The sequence below is a fragment of the Falco rusticolus genome, chromosome 3 (assembly GCF_015220075.1).
Source record: "Falco rusticolus isolate bFalRus1 chromosome 3, bFalRus1.pri, whole genome shotgun sequence".
Taxonomy (NCBI): Eukaryota; Metazoa; Chordata; class Aves; order Falconiformes; family Falconidae; genus Falco; species Falco rusticolus.
Genome location: NC_051189.1, coordinates 111,689,878 through 111,713,989, shown reverse-complemented (window position 1 = coordinate 111,713,989; position 24,112 = coordinate 111,689,878). Strand labels below are relative to the sequence as shown.

At 47.5% G+C, this 24,112-nt stretch overlaps 2 protein-coding genes across 3 annotated transcripts; both read right to left on the bottom strand.

Moving 5' to 3' along the window:
• Window positions 1-260: 260 nt before the first annotated feature.
• SRM (spermidine synthase) lies at window positions 261-6,565 on the bottom strand. Its single transcript, XM_037382170.1, has 8 exons — window positions 6,358-6,565; window positions 6,027-6,147; window positions 5,736-5,828; window positions 4,428-4,581; window positions 3,546-3,629; window positions 3,067-3,212; window positions 2,042-2,164; window positions 261-1,455 (listed from the first exon to the last, which is right to left on the bottom strand). Exons 1-8 carry the CDS (start codon window positions 6,501-6,503, stop codon window positions 1,438-1,440), a joined length of 885 nt encoding a protein of 294 aa, XP_037238067.1. The 5' UTR covers window positions 6,504-6,565; the 3' UTR covers window positions 261-1,437.
• Window positions 6,566-8,502: 1,937 nt separating this feature from the next.
• Window positions 8,503-23,450, bottom strand: EXOSC10 (exosome component 10). Of its 2 annotated transcripts, none has more exons than XM_037382165.1 (25): window positions 23,286-23,450; window positions 22,480-22,616; window positions 21,923-22,046; window positions 21,356-21,460; window positions 20,769-20,934; window positions 19,881-19,992; window positions 19,514-19,589; window positions 19,263-19,373; window positions 18,688-18,831; window positions 18,175-18,365; window positions 17,326-17,482; window positions 16,528-16,676; window positions 16,172-16,222; window positions 15,290-15,401; window positions 14,574-14,624; window positions 13,941-14,019; window positions 13,653-13,774; window positions 13,241-13,333; window positions 12,533-12,607; window positions 11,974-12,058; window positions 11,664-11,737; window positions 10,901-11,069; window positions 10,382-10,443; window positions 9,212-9,285; window positions 8,503-8,686 (listed from the first exon to the last, which is right to left on the bottom strand). In XM_037382165.1, the coding sequence occupies exons 1-25, from the start codon at window positions 23,436-23,438 to the stop codon at window positions 8,656-8,658; spliced, it is 2,703 nt and encodes a 900-aa protein (XP_037238062.1). In that variant the 5' UTR covers window positions 23,439-23,450; the 3' UTR covers window positions 8,503-8,655. The 2 variants fall into 2 exon arrangements, with proteins under 2 accessions (XP_037238062.1, XP_037238064.1); XM_037382167.1 differs by having other exon boundaries at window positions 13,653-13,735.
• Window positions 23,451-24,112: the final 662 nt, after the last annotated feature.

The window sequence follows — 24,112 nt, the reverse complement described above, 5'->3', positions numbered from 1 at the left end:
TGCTGACTTCTGCAGCAGTGAGGATAACAGAAGCTGGGGCTATTTGGCAGTCAGGTTACAATACAGAACATGCAATGGGATCACTCTTCAGAGCATTTTTTTGGTGATAACTTGTCACTCCTAGAGACAAGGGAGAGAGGAAGTCAGACCAACTACAGAGCACCCCTGGATGTCTTCTGACAAGCACAACAAACGTTCAGGATCTCTGTTTCCACCCCCACACTCTGCCCCCCAAAGAAGCACACCGACCCACACTGATGTCACCTTAACCAGAGCCGAGTGTTTAATTGATTGCAAGGGAGTGACAACCGCACAGTGGCTGTGCTGGGAAGGTACCCACTGCACAGTGCTGGTACACGGTCTTTAAAACAGAAGTAAAGAAGTGGAGGCAGATCCATCTCACAACAGAGTACAATGAAAAACAACTTACGCATCTGGGGATTCTGGGGGCAGCATTAGAAATAATGATGCCTCCTAAGGACTAGCAAGTACCCAGGCCTGAGGCATCTCAGCATGACTGAGATGAGAGATCTGTCAGCACAACCGACTCCCCAACATCAGTACTTAACAGCAGGCAATGGATCTAAGGTTTGTTTTTTATATATATATATTTATATTTATATATATAAAGCGCCTATCACCATATTGATAAACATTCTTTGGAACCATTCTTGATGGCAGAGGTAAGAACAGGAGTCAGTCTGTTAGTACCTCAGCACTTCTGTTTCCAACCAATTTTTTTTTTTTTTTAAAAAAAAGCCACAAGACTGCTGCCAGCCTGCCTGGCTGGTGTTTAATACTGCTACTCCATCAGGGTTGGAGGGAGACCTATTGTGAATGGCAACAGTTTGCACTGTGACTTCTCTGACTGTGCTGCAGAACAGTGCAGGTGTTGCAGAAGGGCAGTGGGACATGAAGGCTCAGACCCGTTACCAGTCGAAACGTCTCAGCAGCAGGGAGCTCCTATTAGGAGAGAGCAAGCTAACTTTGCTGCCCACAAAGCTCTCGCTCTCTGTGCTTAAGGCTGAGTCAGTGACCCTTCTGGACTCTTCCCAGGTTTCAGAAGATCACCAGACAGAAATAAGTCTCAGTTATAAATACATCATGTCAGTTGTAGGGGGTGGAGGTGGGATGGGGGGGCACAGGGAGGGGAGAATTTAGAATGGGTGCAGGGAGGAAAGAAAGGAAGAAGACCTCTTATGTTTCCAGCCCTGGAAAGAACAGTTTTCACCTCACGCAATAAGTCACTGGACCTTTTCAATAGTCTTATCTGGCTTACGCCCCATCATCTTTAACACATCAAAGGGAATGTTGGATGGCAAAGGGTTAAACAATCCCACATAGTGGAGAGCAAATCTGCAGTCTGCTGGGAAGGTCCCAACCACATCACTGACGATCTCAGGGTCCAACTTGAGGGAAGGAAGCAGCTTCTCAGTCTCACACATCACTCAGGGCCTGGAGACAGCCAAAGACAAAAAAGTGTCAGGCCAGACCTGCTGCAGCTCTACCAGTCCTCAACAGAAGTACAGCTCAGACACAACCAGGGCATTTGCCTGCGTCCCTAGGACACTCAAAGGAGGATTTTTTCTGGAACGTGCAGCTGCAACCCAGCTAGATGATGGAATGATGCAGAAATATAGACTATCCTTCAAGAAGGCAGCCTTAGCTACGCTACAGCATCCTTTCTTCTACCACCTAGTTTGTGCTAGAAACCACAACCATGTTTTATCTAAGACTTTTGGAGCTTTCCAGTGGGAAACGCCAGTTCTGCAGGCTCTCGGACTTGGCTTTGGAAGGTGAAGTAGGAGTCATCTGCTATCAAGGCATGGGACATCAACCCAAAGAACAGTTCCAAACTGAACACCAGTCTTCCCAGACTGAATCATACTCTGCTATGTCATACAAAATGCTGTCCTGCTCCAACTTGCCCACAGAAGCCTTTAGGGCTGCAGGAAATCCTCAGTCCTGTACGCTCCCGCTCCTGCCAAGGAAAAGCCATACCTCATCCTTGATGAAGGAATAACAGCACAGCCTTGCTTACCTTCCGTGCAAACTCTGGCAGAATGAAAGCTGCCCGATGAATGTCTGAGTTGTAGTATTTCAGACTCCTCTCCTCTACCTGTTGCTGTGAGAGCTGCTGCACAGGCTCCCGGAAATTTGTGTTCTGCAAAAAAAAGCCAGGTAGCTCTATAATGTAGCTTTTTGGTACAAGCAAAAGGCATCCCGATTCATGGCAGAGAACCAAGTGGACTTGCAGGAAAAGATGACTCTGTCCTCTGAGGTCAAAGGCTCTGCACAGCTCCAGCCCCAAGGGCTGGAGTTTACACTCCGTACCTCGTGTGACCAGCCCTTATTCACAGATGTCAGTGTATGAGGTCAGGCTGTGTGTGAGCCACGTGCCAGATTAAGCTGTCAGATTGTGCCCAAGCATCTAAGAAGCAAGGCTTTTTTTGCTCTTCAGAGCAGAACCCGTGCCTGCATTAAGTCAGGCACAGTGCATGCTGCCAGTGCCCCAGATACGCATCCAATACAGCAGCAGCGCTGCTGGCTCCCTAAACCAGTGTGGCAGTTGCATTAGGTTGGCTGTAATGCAGCAGACTGGGAAGAGAGCGGACCTCCGTGGTCTGACACAGTCACCATCCCGCATCCTAACACTGACTGTCACCTGGAGGCCTCTGTACAAGCAGATTACCAGTTGCAAGGTGATTCTTACCAAGCAGGTGCCTGCTTTATAAACAGCCAGCATCAGTAAGTCAAAGCCTTAACAGGCTCTGGAAATTGGTAGTGGCTTCCTCCCTTCCAAGGCCGTTGTACTAGAGAGAAAGCAATGCCCTTTCCTAAGGCACTGGGTACACACTGCTGGTCAGTTCCGCACTTGACTCGGCACTGAGCAAGGTGCACGCGCTCAGGGGCGCTGGGCGGGCAGAGCTGGGGCCCAGCACAAGTCCAGAGGCCCCACAGCTGGCCAAGCGCAGTGCCACAGCTCAGGCTCTCTAAGAGACAGCCTGAGGCTCTGCGGGTGCTTTCAGAGAGTGGAAAAGGGCACTTCAGGTGCCTGAAACTTACCGGGTTCTTGCTGCAGAGCATGAAGCCAATCTGCCCACTGGGATACGTGGGGATGGTGCAATAGGCGTATTCCACAACAGGGAACAGAGACTTGCAAAACTGACGCATCTCCTTAATGAGATCCAGGTGCAGCCACTGGCACTCACCTATGGGGAGAAAGGGAGACAGGATGCAGAACGAGAGCTGCCCTTCTCTGCACAGGCCTGTGCCTGGTTAACAGTGGTTCCAAGTCCAAACCTGCTCTACTCCGCACAGCTCATGCGGTTTCAAAGGCAAGATAAGACCCTTATGCCAGTTTTACTAAGCACAGCCCAGCAGTTAACAAGTTGATGTATACAGATCAAAAACGCTCCTGTACCCATGAGCTGAAATGGATTTCACTCCCTACATCATGTCTCCCCAAGAAGAGTCCCCTTTGTGCCTCACACTTTGCATGCAATGCTTTGGCATCAGCCTCTGCCCAGAGACAGAGTCCTCACCTTGGCAGCAAAGAATCCCATCTTCACGCAGGGCTGTCTTCATCAGCTGGTAGTAAGATTCTTTGAATAAGCTTTCTGCAGGACCTGGGAGAAAAGTAAGTAAAGAATCATGTCTAGAGAGAGATTAAGACAGCAGGTTTCCGAGAGTTTCCTGAATGCCCAGACTGCACAGGGACTGCACTGGAAAAGTGACATTTCAAATGGCTTTTTGGTGATCACAAATGTTGGAGACGATCCAGAAGTAAAAAAGTTTTGACCCTGGGTGAAGCCCAGCCTGCACCTAGCACAGCAAAACCATGACCATTTTAGCTTTACTCAATAGTGAGCCCAGGACCTTGACCAAAGAAAGTGCTCCAAACTGCCTTTTAGAGATGCCCTTCCATGTGTTGTCTACAGCAAGAGCGAAGGTGACTCAGGTGCTCGCTCTTAGGTCCCTAAAACGAGGCACCGTAAGTACATTTGGTCCCTCTCTACTTGGGTTTTCCCCTTTGGAAATACAGCAACCTCACTACAGCCATCTTTAGGCTAGGTAGCTACACCAACCGCGTGTGGGGCACTGCTTCATTAGCAGGCACACGGGCAAAGCCGCCTTTGCCAGCATGGTTCTGTATTTCCCCATGGGACTGCTGGATTCGAGGGTCAACTCTCTGCCAGAAGCAATAGCTGCTGGAGTTGAATTTTGAGGAGAAAAACATGACAGCTGGCTTGAAGCCTTGCTAATACAATTTTCTGGTCTTCATCCTGCTCTCTACCAAAAGAGCCAAGTCAGTGACAGTCTTTTCACTTGAAAGGAGCCTGGGCAAGCTGGCGTTGCTTCCAAGAGGTAGGCAGAAGAGAAAAGGAGTGTGGAAAGCAGTGCCCTTTTATGGCCAGAATTCTTACCCATGGGGTCAGACGAGTCTGTGATAATCACATCAAAGGCTTCTTGATTTTGTTTCATAAACTCAAAACCGTCTCCCACATGCAAGGTCAGCTTAGCACTGGAATACCCCACTGCCATCCCTGGGAGGTATTTCTTTGACACCTGGATCACATCCTGCAACACAGAGAGCACAAGTGGGTCAGCGGGGGGGCTGCAAGGAGCTACTCTGCAGGCTACTGTGCAGCTGCAGCTGAAAGAACAGCACAGTGAGTCATTTCCTTCCATGCCTTCAGCACAAATCCGACTCGCTAGCTAGATCCTCAAGAGCTGTCAGCATCTTCAGCCAACAAGCTACACTCAGCCCCTTCCTACAGCCTCAGGGTTCAGTGACACTGTTGGTCTGTCCTTGCCAAACTCAACAAGAAGAACTTGGAGCTTCAAAAGCTCCCTGAGGAACTAAGAGAATACGGCTGCAGATCTGACTGCTCTCTGCTCCTTTTCCTGGCGGACATCACTTGTAGAGGTGATCTCAGCTGAAGACTTTTTTTTTTTTTTTCCTCCTTCCTAAATAAACCCATACCAGCAGGTTTCTGGATGCAAAGTGAGAAAGATCCCCACCTCTGCTCTATAGCTGTTACATCGATCCCCCCAATAAGACACAGTTTTCTCTTAAACTAGTTAGACTAGTTAGACTAGCCGCTGCCCTGGGCCTGCAAGCGTACTGGACACTACAAGCTTCTCACAGCTGGCAGAGACAAAAAAATACGCTGGTGTCAGGCAGCGCTTGTTCAGAACCAGGCACATATGCCTACTTAGCTTGGCAGAGTACACAGGCTCACAGAGCAGCGCTTCCCATTCTGCGCTGCCTCACTCTGAGGAGACAGCAAAGCTTTCTTAGAAATTAAACATCAGAACAAACGGACGGAGGGGAGGAGAACCGGCCCACCTATCGCAGAATCAACCTTCCCCCCCCCCCCCCGGCTTGTTTCCTGCTTTCGGCCACAGGAGGCTGCTTAACAGCGCGGCCACCCTTCCCTGGCAGGAGCAGCTCTGTTCTGCGGGGGGGGCAGGGAAGAGCAGCACCTCCGCGAGCCACAGCGATCCCGATCCCGAGGTGGCCGCGCCGGCCGGTAAGCGCCTCTGCCGTCCGTGCGGGGCAGGCAGCGCATGGGGGAGGCCGCCAGCTGCCACGTAGATGACCGGCCAGGCGCGGAGGTGGCGCTGTCAGTGTCCCGCAGCGGGGCGGGCAGCGCAGGCACCGGCCGCTGGCGCGGGGCAGCAGGTGAGTCCCGCCGGCGTCCCCGGGCGCCCCGCGCAGCCCAACGCACCTCATCGATCTCGCACTGCACCACCGACTCCACGGCCGGGTGCTTCACCACCTCCCGCAGCACTCCGCCGTCGCCGCCGCCGATGATCAGCACCTGCGGGGAGAGCGCAGCGGGCAGGGCGCCCGCGTCAGCCGGCCGGGCTCGGGGGCGGCGGGGCCGGGGGCGGCGGGAGGCCGGCAGCCCCGCGGGAGCCCCTGCCCCGGCGCCGGGCCCCCCGCGCTGCCCTGCCCAGCGCGGCTGCGCCCGGAGCGGCCGGTCTGCGGGCCCCGGGGCCCCCCGCGGAGCGCTCACCTTGCGGGGGTCGGGGTGGCTGCAGAGCGGCAGGTTGGCGATCATTTCCTGGTAGGAGAACTCGTCCCGCTCCGTGCACTGGATCACCCCGTCCAGGACCAGGACGTTGCCGTAGGTGGTGCTGGGGAGAGCGGGGAAGCGGGGCTGGAGCCGGCCCGCGCCCGCAGCCGCGCTCCCCGCCGCTCCCCGCGCCGCCAGGCCCCACCGCATGGCGCCGCTGCCCCCCCCGCCGCCACCACTGCCGCCGCCACCACCACCACCACCACCGCCGCCGCCGCCGCCGCCACCACCACCGCCGCCGCCCCTGGCCGCTCTCCCGGCCGCGCCGCACCTGCGGAAGACGAGTATCTCCTGGTAGCGGGAGCGCTGGTGGTGCAGCAGCTCCTCCACCTGCAGCGACATGGCCTGCCCCGGCCACAGCCGGCACGTCTCCCGGAACCAGCCCTCGCGGATCAGCGCCGCCGCGCCGCGCTCCATCCCGGCCCGGCCCCGCCGCCCCGCGCAGCCGCCGCCGCCTGACCCCGCCGGCGCGGGAGCCGCGCGCAGGGGCCCACGCACCGCCCCGCCCCCGGCCGCCAGCGCGCGCGCCGCCGCGTCCCCATTGGCCCAGGCGCGGCGTGACGCAGGCGGCCACGTGAGCCGGCGCGCCCGGAGCCGGCCCCGCCCCGCCCGGAAAGGGCGCGTCACCCGCCGGGACCCGCTGCTGCCGCGCCGCCCCCGGGCCGGCCCGCCGGGACCCCCCGGGCCTCCCCGCTCCCCGCCGCGCCCCCCCCGCGAAGGCAGCTCCGTTACCGCCCGCGGCCGCGCTGCGGAGGGCTGCCCGGGGCCACCGCTGTCAGGGCTGCCCCGAGAGCCGCTCCGAGCAGGGGATGCGGCCCTTCTCCAGCCGCTGCCCCGCTGCCGAGTGCGCTTCGGTTACATCCTGCTATAGCTGCACCGATTCACGGCGCAGCCGGGTGAATAAAGCACGCGTGGATTCCTGCTCGCTTCCATTAAAGACTTTCTAGAACCCAGCTGCAATTCTTGAAGGAGAATCAGGAAAAAAGACTGAAATTAAGACCATCCTTGAACTGTCACCTTGCATGAGTTTTAAGTAGAGGACTTGCAGAAACTTCCAAAATTTTACTACTTCCCCAGCCAATGGGGCTTTCGGTGTAACTCGCTTGTTCTTCAAGTTACAGAAAGGTCAGAAGTGGCAAAGCTGACACGAAGTGGGGGAACTGGCAGTCCCCGCAAATGCACTTCAGAGACAATTGCTATTTAACTGCCTCTTCAAAAACATTCTTCAATATTCAGCCATGCAAGCAGATTTTATGAGCAGAAAGGGACTCTGTTCTGCCATTACAATGCTGCTCAGCTGGCACTGTTCACACTGAAGTACCTAAGGAGGAAAATCCCTCCTCTGTTACTTCCACTCACTACTCCCCAAAAATATGGGAAATGATTGAAAACAAAATAAATCCCAAACCTCCTCATGCTCTTTGTAAAATAAAGCCCTCTGATTTGTAACTGAGAGGGAAGTTTTTACTGCCACCCACTCGCTCCCTGCACCTAGCCCAACCAAGTACATTGTTGTTGCCAAAACAGGCGAGCACAAAATGGAAAATCCTTAGTCGGAAAAGGAAATCAGAGTAAAGACGAGGCCTTTGAGAAAGAGCACAAGATCTACCAGTCAGCGCAGTGACAGTAATCCAGGGAGCAGTTCTGCCACTGATTTAATGTGGCTTCAAGCAAAGTCACATCAGCCCTACCCTTCAGCACTCCTGACTGTTAAACTGTCACGTTGTTTACATCTTTTACAGCAGCATGACCAGCCTTCCGCTGTCAGCATTTAGAATAAGCTCTGCCATCCATCCATCCACCAAATTATGGGCCGACACTCCTTCCACAACGGCTCGAGGATAATTTGCTGCAAGTACTTCAAATTTCGAAATGTTAGAATAGCTGTACCGAGCTTCAGTTGCAGCACAGAGCCTCACTGGCTGTCCCCAACCCGATACTGCACTCTGTTTTTACCTTCTACTTAATGCTATTGCTTTCACTCCATAACCACTTGGTCTCTGATGTAAAAAAAGCACCCCAACTATTTTATTACCCCTTAAAATAAAATCTTTGCTTAAAAATAAACAAACTCTACCAAGTAAACACACTCATTTTTCATATTACCTTGTCTTGTAAGAGATGTGCTGTGCAGTTCAATTTGTAAGCAAGGCCTAACATAAAAGATAGTCTGGCCTTATTTCCTCCTCTGGACTGCTGGCGTTTGAGTCACATCTACTGAATCTCTCTATTATTTTTGTGCTGGCTTTAGAGATGCCAAGAGGTTACTCCACTGACATGATGGTTCTTCGGGATTTCAAGCAACCAGCCTGTGTTTGAGGACACAAGATAAACTTCCAAAATTAGAAACAAAGCGACATACGTGAGTATAATTAGAAAAAGACCCAATGTGAATATAATACAAGTGACATAAAGATGTTTTTCCTTTTGGAAAAAAAAGGATTTTAATGGGCTTAAAAACATTTCTGTACAAAAACTGCTCAACGACCAGTATTTGCCTTCCTATGGTGACAATACTTTTGACTACTGTTTCATTCAGCAGCAGCTCCCACAGGTCCTGTAACAAGGACTATCTCTTCGGCCAGTGGTGCCTGGAATCCCTGCAAAAGACAGAAAGGCTTTAACTCTTGCTCTAAATTCACTCAAGACTATTGTAGGTTATGATGATTCTATTGGGAAAGGGCTATGGATGCCGACAGAACCTTTCTCCCTCCAGTCCTGTCCTTACATAGTGTTGCCCTTTTATGTCTAAATAATACTCAAGGATCAAGCCTTGTAAAGCTACACATTAAGTATCTTTTCAGAAGAAGAATGTTCATATTTGGCAGTACTGTTACTTATCATCCTCCCAAGCTAGGTACATGTTCTCCCCACCTCTACCTATCTCTGTGGCCAAAGGACTCCCACATCTACTAACACAAACTTTTACCTCTGCATTTCAAACCTTCCACCCAGAGTTGTCTTTGATTGCATTAATCCTGACTGACTAAGCACAACCTCTTCCCATTAAACATGCACCTAAGCTCCCACAACAATAGAGGACAATAGCTACGCTCTGCCCATAGCTCCAGGGCACAGGCATGAAAACACTCCACCACTGCGATGAGAGCAGGCTGACAACACACCTATCAGCTTTCCCCGCCAGGTAGGACATGCTTCGGTTTCCAGATTGTTGAGGTTTGTTAGCTCCAGCAAATTTCTGCACAGAAAAAAAAAAAACCACACCACCACCACAGTGAGGTAACTTCCAAATACAGCATATCCCATGAGATTCATGTGCTGCCAGGTCCCTCCACCTTCAAAGGAACACTGCTCGTTTACACCGTGAGCTTTATGTTTTAGCACTTCTTTGTATGGACGTGCACTGACTGCATCCAAATAAGTGCTGTTCTACTGGTTTAACCTTGACACATGAGGCACAATAACGCACTGACGACTAACCTTGCCCATCTAGACAGAAAGATCTGTACAGGTTGTCCCAAGTTCACCCATCAGTTTCTTTTTTTCTGAAAAAAGTTTCAACTGACACAGCAAAGGGATTGCACAGGAAACTTCCCTACACTATCAGGCATGAGCTCATTCAGCTTCTAAAATATGATGTTTCATGAATATCTAAGATGCTCCCTGGTACCATTTGCCCTCCAGTTAAATATGCAGGAAGGCAGCATGCACAGGAAAAGCAGCTGAAATGCTAGAAATGAGCTTTCATAACTTAAAATTAGCGCTCAAGCGCCCAATGAGTTCACACATGGGCATCCTATTACTTCGTGCCTGAATTGCCACTGACATCACGCATCAGCAACCAAGCGCTCCACACGAGCACTATGCAGGGTATACAAGGGGGGATTTAGGTAACCCAGGTCTGCAGGGGTGACCTGGGGTGGCTGGGGGGTGACAACACCAGAGCTGCCCTATGCTGGTCACAGGTTTCCCTAAGTATGTGTTTCACTGAGAAACTGATGAGAAGAAAGAAAATTTAAACAATCTCAATTGTTGTGGAACTTGTGTTGTGCTGTGGTCTAAGTGTTGCACCTGTGACGCGTGGAGGCGTAGGTGTGAACAATGTATGAAGAGGTGGGGAAAAAACGAGAGTCTGAGGGGCCTCAAGAACCTGAACGGGAAGAGGCTCTAATACAAAGTATGAGCTTGCGATTGGAAGCTGTCCCTCAGTACCGTGTGCTGTTAGGGAACATTCTGCAGATCCAGAAAAAGTCATCTGCCTTCCCCAGCAAGTCCCCAGCTGGGTACATGCTATCATCAACACTTGTGTTCCTTCTTTCATGTTGTGCTCGTACCTTGCCTGCATAAGCTTGCTTGGCAGGATCAAACTGTGGTGACTGCTTCGATTTGCTGCTTCCTAAGGCAGAGAGGAGAGAAGCTGTCACTAAAATCTCCCATAAAGAACAGTATATTCCACGGTGTTCCTCTGATGATAAGGAGGTTCCACTGCAGTCTCCCACATGCTAAAAACCAGAATGGTCTCTTAAGGGCAGGAGATGCTTTCGAATAGATAAAAATCTCCTTTGCCTCCTAGCTTCTGGGGTCCACTTTCTCTAGATGACTTTCTCTAGAGAGAAAAGAAGCAAAATCTGAACCCACAATCCCCTTGGCCAACGCTTTCAGGATTTTGTTTCCAAATCGGAAAAGGGATGCTAAACTGCACAGTCCTCCAGTTAGTTTCTTTTAGTATTTCCCCACTGTAAGGTAAGTGCATTGTAACAGTTTGTACCTACATTCACACAGAGCCCTCTCAGGGCTCAGCTGGCAACATTTTCCACAGCCTGCAGCACTCTAGCAAGAGATCCAGATCTTACCCGCAAATACTTTGAAGTTGGACTTGCTATAATCGAAGGGGGTAAACTGCTTCGGTGCTTCCAGCTCCTCTGGTTGCTGGGAGGTTTTTGGCCGTTTCTTTTCTTGATTTGGCAGCTCTGTTCCCATTTCACTCATGACTCTCTCCCTCTTCTTACTAGCTTGTTCCTGCTGTGAAAGCAACCCACAGAATACAAAACAAGGACAAGTTCAGGAGAGGAGAATGAAACATCTCTGTGTAGGCTTGAATACGGCATGCAAATGAACTGCCCAGTGGACCCAGGCTCCAGTGACAGCTATTGCCTGTGGCAGTTATAGTGTGGGGAGACAGCACTCTGTTCTTCCTTGGACCTAAACTGTTGGGGTTTTGTGTGGTTTTTTTTTTTTTTTTTCCTTCGTAGCAGGGACTTTTCAGATTAAAAGCCAAGTTTTCATTTCACAGGCTACTAGAGGCTGAGATCTGCTGTGGCCCCACAGGAAGATCAAGGGGAACCTAGGCAAGTGAGGAGCAGAATGGCACGGCAGTGGAAAACGTTCCCTACTGAAGATATGGAGGGATGCAAAGACTTGCACAGCACTGTTGCTAGGGCCCTGTTGCTACACAAAGGGCAGAGCCACAGAAAGACTGCTATCAAAAAACTGTCATTCAGGTACTTCAGAGCTGTAGGACTCCAAAGGTATGTCAGAGTTATAGGGTCTCATTCTGAACAATGTTATACAAGTCAAGAGCGGCAAGGACTGGAAGTAGGGAATTCAGTGACATACCATAGCTTGCTGACGAACAGACACAATATTTTCTGTTGCCTCTTTATACACCTTTTGTGCCTGGTCACGAGCAACTACGGAAAGAAACAAGCATTACTATAAAAAGCAGGAGTAAGTTAGCCAGGAGCTCAGAAAAAGCAAGCAAACCAGCTTGTAGCAAGTCTCAAACTAAAGAGAGTACAATCTTTGTCAAAGATCTCATCCATCAGGAAATCCATCATCTAAGTTTTTCTTGTAAGTAGGAAACAACCTATGTGCACTGGGAAAAGCATGCTGGCCAACACACTGAGAAAGGGAAGAACCGCCATACCTGACTGCTGGGTTGCTTTCTTTTTGGTTTCACCCTTGGACTCCTGTACTTGTGTCTGACTCATCAACTTCCATCGATTGCTGATCTGCAATGAAAAAAAATTACCTGGGCTCACTTTCTTTGAAGTTTTATGGCAAAAGGGAGTTTATAAACTTGCTACCACATGCTGCTCTTCATTAAGAGTACAAAAGATCAAATTGGATTGTAGAAGAGATTAAGATCTGCTGCACCAGGTAAAACCATGTGCTTTAAGTTTTAAGCTACAAACAAGCCGTGAGAACAAAGGCAGGTACAGACTTCAGTAGTAGTTTGTAGCTTTGACAGACGGAATATACAGTGGAATGTCTCCAATCCCTGATTCTTCGAGGGATACGAATGCTACAGAAACAATGAACTACAGATTCAGAAACATGCCAAGTTTCTCAAAACTCACATTCTTTTTCTATGGAGAATCAAAGATGAAAAAAAAATATCTATAATTGCTGTGGTTCCCAAGGAAAATAATCACTTATTTGTTTCTTTTGTATGATTTAGCAGGAGAGTTTAGCACGAGTCTTACTTCATAAATTTTTGATGATGGGTCAAACTTTGCAGATTGTGAGACGTAGACAGGATTCTGTTCTGAAGGTAGGTACTGTAAAGAGGAGAAAACCATTCTGCTTTAAACACAGCACATGACATTTAGCTCATTGCTAAAATGCCACTTAAAATGTTCCAAATCAAAAAGTTCACATTTAAGAAACATTCTACAGATCAAACACCTTTTGGAAAAAGAAAAGTTACCACCGCTATGGCCAAGAGAAACGTTGAAGAAAAAACCAACAAAAAAAATCCCTGAAAAACCAACCCACAACCACACACAGAAAAAGTTGTTTTGATATTATAACCTAGTAATTTGCCACTCCAAATCTATAACAAAGTATTCTATTGTTCTTCTGATTCATTAGAAGAGTAAAATCAGCTCACTAGCTCTAGCCATGAAGTAAAGACCAAAATATGATGCAAATTAAAAAACCCGCAAACTTGATTAAAAAAACCCAATAGTGAAAGGTCTGTTTACTATGTAGAAAGACATATATCTAAGAGGCATTTCAGTGTGTTTTGTAAACAAGTCTACATGTGTGTGTTTTGCAAGGACAATCTCTTGATTCCAGGAAGAGCAGCAGCTGATGCTACATCTTTCAGATATGCCTGGAAAAACAGCTCAGAGCATCCTCTGCACGAGGTAGTTTGAGTTACACTACTAATATATACTGGGAGCTTTTACCATTCTAAATGGATTTTCAAAGGACTCCATTATACGCTGAGCTTTCTGTTGTGCAGTGGTTAAAGCCTTGTTGCTTTTATCTTCATCACATTCCTAAAAAAAAAGCCAAAAAAGGGAAGAAATATTAACATTAATAATTTTGGGGTTTGGCTACTGCGGTTTCATGCATGTTATTTCTCACTCTCTCTGAAACTCCACCAATGGCAGTAACCCTCCAGAGAGATGTAATTAACTTGATGGCCCCCTAACCTGGTTGTCTTGGTTATACCAAATGCCTGACAGGAAGCCAGTCTCATTTCCATGCATGTCCCAACTTACTATTTCTTGCAACACTTTCACACAGTTTTATTAGATTATTAAGTACGTTTTCTAATACTTAAAATACTGACGCTATCACAAACATGTTGCTTACACTGAATATGCTGACAGTGGCAGTAGCAACAAGACACGTTGACTCTGGCTGAACACCCTGAATATTCACTGTCCTCTCACTGTCTGAAAAGAGACAACCATGTTCCAAAACCGGTGCAGACTCTACATGAAAAGGAAAAGAAGACAAAATTTTTATTAGATACTTGTACATTTTACTGCTTTTGTGTAATGGGATTTCACCGAAAGTTTCTTCAGGGCTGCTTACTTCCCCATGTCAAAACCATATCATGTCATTATTAGCACAGTTTTTAGGTTAAGTCCAAATTACCCAAGGCAGAGTTATTCTGAAAATCATCCATAGGAATCCGAGAACTGTCATGTGGTCCAAAGAAGGTATTCTCCAGCCTCTGCAGAGAGATTCAAATTACAAACACCATTAATACACTACTCTACATATCTGTATGTGTTTTCACAAATTGTGGAGGTACATTAATGAAAATTAAAATAAAAGGGTGAAAGTCAGAGACTGAATATTCATTATATAGCTTACCTGGCAGAGCACACTGCATCTGGCATCAAAAGGCTATCTGTGCAAACACCCAGGGGCTAATGGAGATGCTTTACTTCATACACATGAGGGGATTAAATAAGTCAGCCTTAGAAACTCATCTGGAACTTCTCTTCTTACAGATCAGTCAATATAGACTAACACACATGAAACTGTCCAGCAGCTAGAGTGTTTGCTGACGAAGCCTTAAGTGCTGCTATGGTGGTTTGTAAAATAGCGATTTGCAGCCGGTAACCTTATAGAATTTAGCACGGAAAAGTAACATTAAGCTAAAGCCGAGACACCCATAAAATGGATGAGAAGAAATGATTTACTACAAGTTAGAATTTTGCTTCGTTTGTTTCTGAGTTTAAGGCTTAAGGTATTAGGTAACAAACATTATGTAAACAGTACCTCAGGGTTGGAGAGGGGTGTTCCCTTCGTGACTGCCAAAGGAATCTCCGACTAGAATGGGAGAGAAAGGTAAGTCACTTAAATGCCACCTGCCCTGTTTCTTCTAGGCTGGCCTCCTTAGCCAAGTTTTCATTGATAAGCTAGCAGGTTGATAGAACTTCATTCTTTCTTCTTCTGAAGTGCATATGGATATGTTTATAAACACCTCACACAGAAAGGACACATCCATACTCACAAATGAGTTTATTTCACTAAAGGAGGAAGACTGTATTAATAAGCAACATGCTCAATATATATCTTAACAAATGACCCTCTTACACCTTGGGTTTGTTTTTTTTTGCTTCACCATAGCTGTAAAAGATTTATGAATCCATTTACATGGACCAACAAATTCCACAAGGTCCGTTTCTTCCTCACACAGGCAAACATGATGTGCAACGTAAGACAGACAACTGCACCCTGTTCAAATAGCATCAGTTCTTTCACTGCTATAGTTCTCCAGTAAACTACATTGTGTGTAAGCCAGTACAGAGCAGACAACAGATAGGCAAGAAGAAGATGCAATATATCTTTCTGCTCTACTACAGAATGCTATATTCATAGTCTTCAGAAAGCAAACGTCAGCACACACATCATTGCAGGTCACCATTTAGCTCCAGTCCCTGGCTTACAGAAAGCAAGTGATGAGTCTCTTGCGTGGTATGAGCTACTCCTACCTTGAGAAAAGGCATCTCCCGGGCCTGGTGAATGAGAAGATGCAATTCATTAATCTGCTGGCGAACTAGTGGTGGGACTGGATTACAGCAAGCAATGATGCCCTGGGGTTCCCTAAAGAGAGATGAGAAAAATTCAGTCTGCTATATTTATGGCTGATATGTTAGGCATTTGCATTCAAAGGATGTGCAACCAGATACAACCATGGTCCTGACTGTGACAGAGTAAGACAAGTCAGATTAATCGGTCAGAGTTTATTTTCTGTGATGAAAAATTCTTCTAAACCAGGTTTGTGCAGATAAGGAGAAACCATTAACGCAGCCCCCTCTCACTTGTCTTCTGTCTGTCCCCATATTAATTTTGTTTCTTGTTCAGTATTCATCCATGGAAGCTGAGCCCAGCAGTGGACTTGCATTTAAAGATGCATTTTTGTTATTCTAAAATATGGGTGTTAGCTGATGAGTGCCACGTTGTTTGAGGAAAATGTATAAATTCAGAGTTTTAAGGGATCTGCCCCTTGCCCCTGCCCCCCTGCCATCCCTTTAGGAACTGAACTCCCGGCCCCCCAAATAAATGCTACAGGGGAACTCATCCCCCTCTTGCTCTGTAATGTTGTAGGAATCTCAGGCAGGGACATGTGACATATAGCAATGCAAAGGAATGTGTTTTATTAGTGGAATAAAATCAGAGAGAGATGTATCCCGGAATAAGTTTGGAGCCTTCTGAAGGAGTATTGCTGTTTATTTCTCTTCAAAAGTGAACAGCTATAGAGAAAAGCAGTACTGAAAGCTGGAAGGAAGGGACCAACTGCAGAACAAATTACACACTAGAAAATGACTTGTTGGATATTAAAATCAAATGAGACTCCTGTGAACAAAACTTACTTGGGCAGCTCCTCTGCTATCTTCAATAGCATATGATTTGGTAGCACATATCTACAACACAAAAAGGCGGTGTAAATGTAACGGAATGTTAAAAACTCTTTAAAAATACCTTCAAAGTGCAAAGTCTGCCCCAATTACAAGGTCTGAAAAGATGAAATCTGTTAAAAAGAAATAAAGCAGGGCGACACCTGTAAGAGTTTACTGCTAACGTAACAGGCCACCTCTGTAAAAAGCAGCCCGAGGTAGTACACCAATCCCTACAGGTAACAAAGTGGTTTCACCTCAGGGCGGGAGAAGCACAATCCAAGAAACTCACTGAAGTATTAAGCCAGTGTCTGTAACAAAAGACTTCTTACCCTGTACTCTCATCCTCTTGACGTGCCACCTTGTCTCTCCATGCAAACAGCAACCTAAATGCTGCTAGCTGCTGTGGGCTGAGATGTTTTTTCTGCCTCCTGTAGAGCTCAAGGTAGGATTCATCTGAAAAAAGGGGCTTGATGTATTTCTGGACAGGAAAAAACAGAAACACTCATGATCAGCATCAGATTTGTGCTTTCTCGTTTGCCTTGCTTCACTGAGACAGACAGAATCTCACACAGACATAAGGGGACTGAATAAACTCAGGTACAACGTGCCTCGGAGCTTTTACCCTGAACTATTGGTAGAAGCCTATCCCTGGAAAACATACATCTCACCCATTTTTAGGGAAAAACCACCCTCACCAACTCCAGGAGCAGCTTTAGACATACAGTATCTTCAAGCTTTACAACATTTGACAAGGCCTACTTTCATAGACAGTATTTTCCACAGGCACAATATAATTATCTCATAATGCAACTCCAGCTAGGCTTTGAACTTCTAGGAACACCTAGTAGAACTGGAAATGTAACATCGCTCTTGGAAAAGACAGACCTGAAAGCATCATGAGGCCAAGGAGTGCTAGCATTTAAAAACCAGCAAAAAGGCATCTGAATCCAAGGATTTTAGCTAGTGAAACAAGTGACTGCACACAACAATCAGTTCATACAGCTGTTTTCAGACATACAAAGAGGAAAAAAACCTGCGTCTATGCAATACATGTAGAATAGGCAAGGACTTTCTGTCCTACTAAGCCCATACTCTGATGCAGGTAATTCAAGCAGGTGAGGCTTTACCTTCAGGCAGATGTCCTTGCTGCGTTGCCACACAACCTGCAGCTGAGTGGGCTGCTCGTTCCCTCTCTCCCACAGCGCCTCCCTCATTTTATCATAGATGTAGAGCAAGTAATGAGTGTCGTCACGGGCATACCGAACCATTTCTTCTGGCAAAGGGCTAGAAAAAAAGCCAGAATTACATGAATACTTTTCAGTTGCCCCATCAAACTGCCACTTTCATCTTGCAAGGCATATTAGGGCAAATTGCATGTAAAACATGCCAAAAACTAATTATGGAAATTCTTCTGTTTCCTTACTGAAGGATTTGTTGGGCAACAGCAGTAATGTGTGTGCGCTCTCCAATTCAGACGATATGTTGTTCGCTGCTGGAGAGCAGGATTGCCATGTAGCTACATCAGATGGCAGAACTGTATTTGTCATAACTCTTCTTTCTCTGCAGCCTACATAAAGTAGACCTCGTATCTCTGTGCTGTGCAGGGTCCATCTGCTCATGCTGCAACAGCATACTGCTCTACCTAGTACAGGTGACTGAATGTTTCTGTGGGGGCTGTAGAGGTGCAAATACTGACTTTCTCCATAATACTGCAGTGGTTAAGCGCTGCTGCTAAGAAGCAAGCCTCCAGGAACTTCTCGTTACTTAAATCTTCCTCAATCTTCCCCCAAAATTGCAATTTCTAAAGAAACACAGGAAATGTAACACTCATAAAAGAACTCAAAGCACAGCCAGGTAAATGCTTTGCTCGTTCACTTTTGAGACTAATCTACAACTATGGGGCTTGCAACTAGAAACATGCTTCTGCTCTATCAATACAATCAAGGATAAGTGCTACTTAAGGGGTCAGTTTTTACCGTATCCTCCAGTCAGCCAGCTGGTACTGCTTGTCAGCATCTATGTTGCAATACAGCTTCAGCAAGTGGTCCAAAGAATGCCTCCCAAGATTGAGGAGACGAGCAGCTTGGTGAGTATCAAACATGTTCACCAAATACAGACCAAAGTCTTTTTGCAGCCATTCTACATCTGAATCAGCACCATGAAGAACCTTGAAAAACAAAACAAATTGACAACGATATGAAGAACATTTCTACTCCAGGCCGGCAGTGCTGTGGTTTCATATTCACATGTCTAGGACCAGATTTCTTTTCTCTCTGTCCTTTGCCGTGAAATGCAGAAATGCTAAATGAGTGCACTTGGCAAGTAACTCCCCACTTACATCAAAGAAACAGGCACCTGAACAAATTAAAATGAAAGGAGAGCCCAGTGACAAAGACAGAGCATGGTGTGCTACTAACTGTAACAAAACTTAAACTAAGGGGCAGAGGGCAAGGAATTCTGGTGGTGAATTGGTGAATTTGGCAGCTGACCTTCACAATTGCAGGGTCTGTGAAGGTCTCATTGAGAATGTTCATGTCACTACGCAATTCCAGTGTATCAATAATGAAGTCTTCTGTTCGGGTGGAAATCTGCATAAGACATGTCAAGCCCAGGAAGCTCCTGTAGGAATGGTGCTGAAAAACATGGAAGAGAGATGTAAGCTAGGATCCATTACAGAAGTAATACTATACAACAAACAGCACTCCAAGTGAAGGAAGAAAAAGTAGCAGAGGACTTCATGAAGAAAAAGGCAATTGGATGAGCAAGCTGTCTCTTTGCAGTCACCAGCATGACACAAAAAACCCCGTGAGATGAACTGAAAGAAGATCGGATTCAGTATGAAGTGTGCAGCCAGTACTACCATTGGGAAACTTATAATATTGACACAGTTGAATTCAACCTTACAGATAGTATCTGACAGGGCAGGGTCACAAACTTTTTCATGTCAAAAACTACAAAAAGCAGGAGAAAGAGAAGACTACAAAACAGATTAGAATAATATAATGGTCTCCTAGGTATTAACAGTACACATGTAACATTTTAATGGAAAAGGCAATTTGATTACCTCTAAGTCCAGGGCGAATTCTTTACAATTCATAAGCTTTTCATTTAGCTCTACCAGCTCATCCAGTGTGCTGACAAAATGACAGGGTGTTTCCTTGATGGGCCTGTACATCTGGCAGAGCAAATTATTAGGCATGGTATGTTTTCCATCAATTCCTACCCCTGACCACCCTCAATTCTGAAATTCATCAAGTGTGGCTGTCTGTAAACTTACTGCATCTGCAGTAAGTTTAAATTAACGTGGGCACCAACCTGGGGTTCTGGTTTCTGGAGAACTCCATCTGGTGGAGAAAAATGCTCCAGTTCATACTGGTAAGGGTGAGCAAACCTGTGGAAATTAGGAAGACAGGCACAGACTAAATTTCAGCCATCTTTATGCAGCCAGAGCACAGAGACTTTGAGAACTATGGCAATTTCCCTACTGAGTGGAAATCTTGTCTCTTATTAAGCATAGGTTTAAAATGACTGCAGATGTCTAAAGCAAATCACAGGCAATATAGCGTGGGGACACAAACACATGCAGAGCTGTCACACATGAAAAGCATCAGCACAATGGGACCATACAAGTGCATGTTCACTGGTGGTACTCAAGCACCTTGCTGTCAGTTTGATTTCTTACATGTCTTGCTCAGTTTGCTGCGTCCTCTGCTGGTGTATGAAGTCTGCCAAAGCAGGTGGCACATCCAAGTCCTCAGGGCGCTCCTTTCGTTCCCGTCCACTCTTCGCGAGGGCTGAACAACCAATATGGAACAACTGTACTGGGTCCCACATATAACATGTTCTCAGCCTACTACTCTCTTCCCTCCACCCACCACAAGATCCTATTAAAATCGTAAAGCATCAAAAATTGTAACAATTTAGACCTGCAGCTTTTGCTGTCAGCAAGGTTTCTGTCTGCAGCTCTAATGACAACTTAGTTAATAGGTTTTAGCAGGCTGTTATTAAACCAGATACAAGGTGGTTCTGCTCAAGAGCTTGGAAGGAGATTGAAAAATCTTCAGAAGAACCTTTCAGCCATTCCCAGTTATTAAAAGTACAGCCTCATCAGTGCAGACTAAGGATGAATCACCAGCAGCAGAACGACATGTTGCCGAGACGGGATGTTATGCTGGCGGCTTTGATAAAGCACCCAAAGAGGTAGGTCTAACCATACACCTGGCGTTCCTAACTAATTAGAAAAAGGATCTGTAAAGCCAATTAGACTAGTCAAGACCACTTCTGGTGCCAGATTGACTCTCATCACACAGTTCAATGGTGGTAAAGAGAAGCTGCAGAATATCTGTTTGGAACAGATCATTTACTGTATACCAACAAGAAGATGCTGTATGCTGACCTACCCTTACATTATGCATATTTAAACAACAGTCACAGAGCTTACACCACCTAAATGGTCAACACTTCCCACTGTTACCTGTTCTTACAGTCAATGATTTCTCCTCTAGACTGTGAGGACAGATTTCTGTCAAATACTCTCAATAGGTTACCCAACAAAAAATAAACTCCTTACCTTCAGGCAAAGGTTTCAGGGCATTTGGCTTGATAAAAAGTTTAGGTACAAAAGGAGTGTTGGAATTGTCAATCTTTTCCCGAAACTTAAGCTGTGGTCGAGAGATATTCTTGGCATGAAGCAGTCGGAAGGTTTCAGATTGAGCTCTCTTGTGGAATTCTCCCGCCTATTTGGAAAAAGGTAAGTCACAGGTAAAACCCACATGAATTAACAGACATCCAGAGTTTCTTTTACTCAGCCTGACCTAACATTCAGAGGAATAAAGCTGTGTCTCAAACTCAAAACGGAGTTACACTTTTGCAGTGAGTCCAGCATCTAAGAATGACAGTTCTCTGAATCAGGATTCCAAATTCTGATGAATAAGCAAAAGAAAGACTGTTGTGTACATGAAACTGAAACGGCAACTGAAAGCAGACAGAATCCAGAACCAAGTTTGAATAAATAGGAACAGGAAAAAAGAAGGAAGTTAAGACACCTAAAAAACCGTGACAGAACATTTAACTACTCAGCTCCACTGCAAAATCAGTATTGCCAATACTGGGAAAAAAAGCCAAGATAACACAGCAAACTGATCGCAGAGGACTCACCCTGCGGTTCCAGCTGGAAACGATCGTCTGAGGGGGCTGTAACCCAGCAGGGAGGACTGGTTGCTGGTTTTTGTTCACTCCTGCTGCTTCATCCAATAAAATACCCTAAATTCAAACGAAACGCCTGTTAAATTAGCATGCTCAGCCACTCTAGTCAGAGTAAAGACACAGGCAGATATCTCCACTGCCATTTCCCCTGCATTCTGTGCAACATGAGACAGACAAATGCAGGAGTATGGTGAACATCAGGGGCAGGAAGTTTCCTCAGAGAAGCAGCTCTATGAATTTACAGACCAGGTTGTGAGGTTCCTGTGCCAAACTGTGTTTAGTTTCCTCACAAGTCTCCTACTACCTTCCTTCCCTTTGGGCCATAACCCATCTGCCTTAGTTGCTGTGACCGCTAGCCTAGCACATGGAAATGTTTTTAAAATAAAAGGGAAAACCACCAGGCTGAGGAAACACTAAATGTAACTGTAAAAGCACTACCACTGGAATTCTTGTAAAGGAGGAGGAACTTGTGGCAACTGAATAGTTTATAAGAACAATGTTCAGAAATAGTTTGCTTACCACTCTTTCAAGAATGACATCATTGGAGTCAACCAGCATATCAAATTTATCTTCCAGCTCTGTCGCTTTTCTGTGATCTTTCATGTGGCTATGGCAGCCATGGTACTGCATCACCTTGCTCATGCTTAGCAAGAGAATGGCACAGCTATTAGCAATTTGAAAGCAGTCTTGCTGAACGCTAAACTGTCCAATTCACTTCAGCTTCTGACGTTTTCAAAGTTTGAAAAGAAATCAAATGCAGTATCTACAGAGAACATCGCACAAGAAGAAACACCTATACAGCATTGTTAGAACTAATTCCTTACAATCCACGTGACTTCTAAAATAGCCTGACGCGCCTTTGCTCTTTGCACTTCTCTCTATCCAAATCATTATAAAAGGCTCTCCTCAAACTTGTTACTTAAACTGTCAAGCACTAGAAGAGCAACTAAAATTAGGTATGTGAAATAAAACATATTTTTATCTACAGTAAGTTTGGAGTCTGTAAAGAAGGGTGCTATCTTCTGTTTTGGAGTGAAAGTTTTAGCAACAGCCCAGAGACGCAAAAGCATCCTTACCAGCTAAGGAGATGGTCACCCTGTGTTTCACAGTACGCTCGGAAGCCAGGGAAGCTTCGGTAGAAGTCATACTCATCACCAGGCTGAGGGAGCCCATTAGATGCCTTTGTCGCTGCTACCACTGTGCCGAGAGCATACTGTGCAAGAACACCACGTCGTTAGTGTCATTTCAGTACTTTGTTCCTCCATTTACCCAGGATACTACTTGGTAGAAACGCATTTTGCCTAGCTTGTTCGAACTGCGTGGTTCCAATACATAATAATATGGGGCTTTTTGATATAAGTTCGCGGTCATTTAGTTCACATTGTCATTTAGACATTTAAAAAATGATGAAAGTCTAGTAATGAGAACAAGACTTAAACTACAGTCTAGTACTTAAAGTCTGACAGACAGTTTGTTAAAGCAGCAGGAACGCAGGTAATTACTAACAAAGCCCCCAAACACGCTGCAATGCCCCCAGCTTGCCAGGCGGCAGGCAGAGCGGCGGGGCCGCGCGGAGCCGATGCCGAGCGCGGTAACCGGGGGCGATCCCCACGGCCGCGCACCCCGCACCGGGGGCCCGGCCCCTCCGCGGCCCAAGGCCTCACATCGGGGAGGCGGCAACCCCCTCCCCGGCGGGGCGCTCAGGCCAGGAGGCCCCTGCACGGGGCAGGCGCCGGCGGCCGTGGGAGCGGCCCGCACCCCGCTGCCCTCAGGCAGCCCCCGCGCCGGACTACGACACCCGGCATGCACCGTACCACGCCCGGCACGCCGGGAGCGGTAGTGCACGGCGCCCGCCCCGCGGCCCCAGGCCCCCGGCGCGCACCTTGACGAAGGCGTCGACGTCGTCGAAGCCCGGCAGCACCGCCATCGCGCTGCCCGCCTCCGCGGGTCGCCCCGCCGCCCCGGGGCCCCCCTCCTGCCCCGCGGGGCTCGCCGCTGCCGCGCTGCCGCTCTCCCCACCGGCGGCGGCCGCCATTGTTCCCCCTCAGCCACGTCACATTCCGACGTTCTCGCGAGAACGCGGCCGTTGGGAGGGGCGCTGAGAGGGGGCCAGGGCTGCCCTCTGGCGCCCCCGGGCGGCGTGGCGGAACAGGCCCCCGGCTGCTGGGGGGCACCCCTCGGGCCTTAAAGAGGGGCCAGACCCCCGGCCCTCTCCCCCCACACGCACCCCCCAGCAGGGCCCAGGGCCTGCCCACAGAGCAGCGCCCGTGACAGCCCCCCCAGTGCCTGGAAGGGGGAGGGGCCACTAACACCCAACGCCCCCGACCGCCACCTCCCTACTCCCCATTTTCGGCGTGCCAGCACCAGCACAAGCGGCTGGGGAAGCCTACGGGACCCTGGCCGGGACAGCGAGGCACCCACGCTGTCCCTCGAGCTGCGGCTGTGACGCCCAGACTAAGAAAGCTGATGTTCTTACTGCACAAAGGACATGGCATCTGCTGGAAACTAAAATTTAGGGGTTGTATGATTAAGTTTCTTTTACAGAAGTGACAAACACCACCCAGTCTTGGTAATTTTGCCTCCAGCTGCTACCAGAAGAGAAATATAGCCAGCCACCTGAACTGATGTAGAAACACACAAGTCAAATCCATGGCAACAGGGAACGTGGAGGAAAAAAAACCAACTGCATCCCTGCCTCTTCCTAAGAAG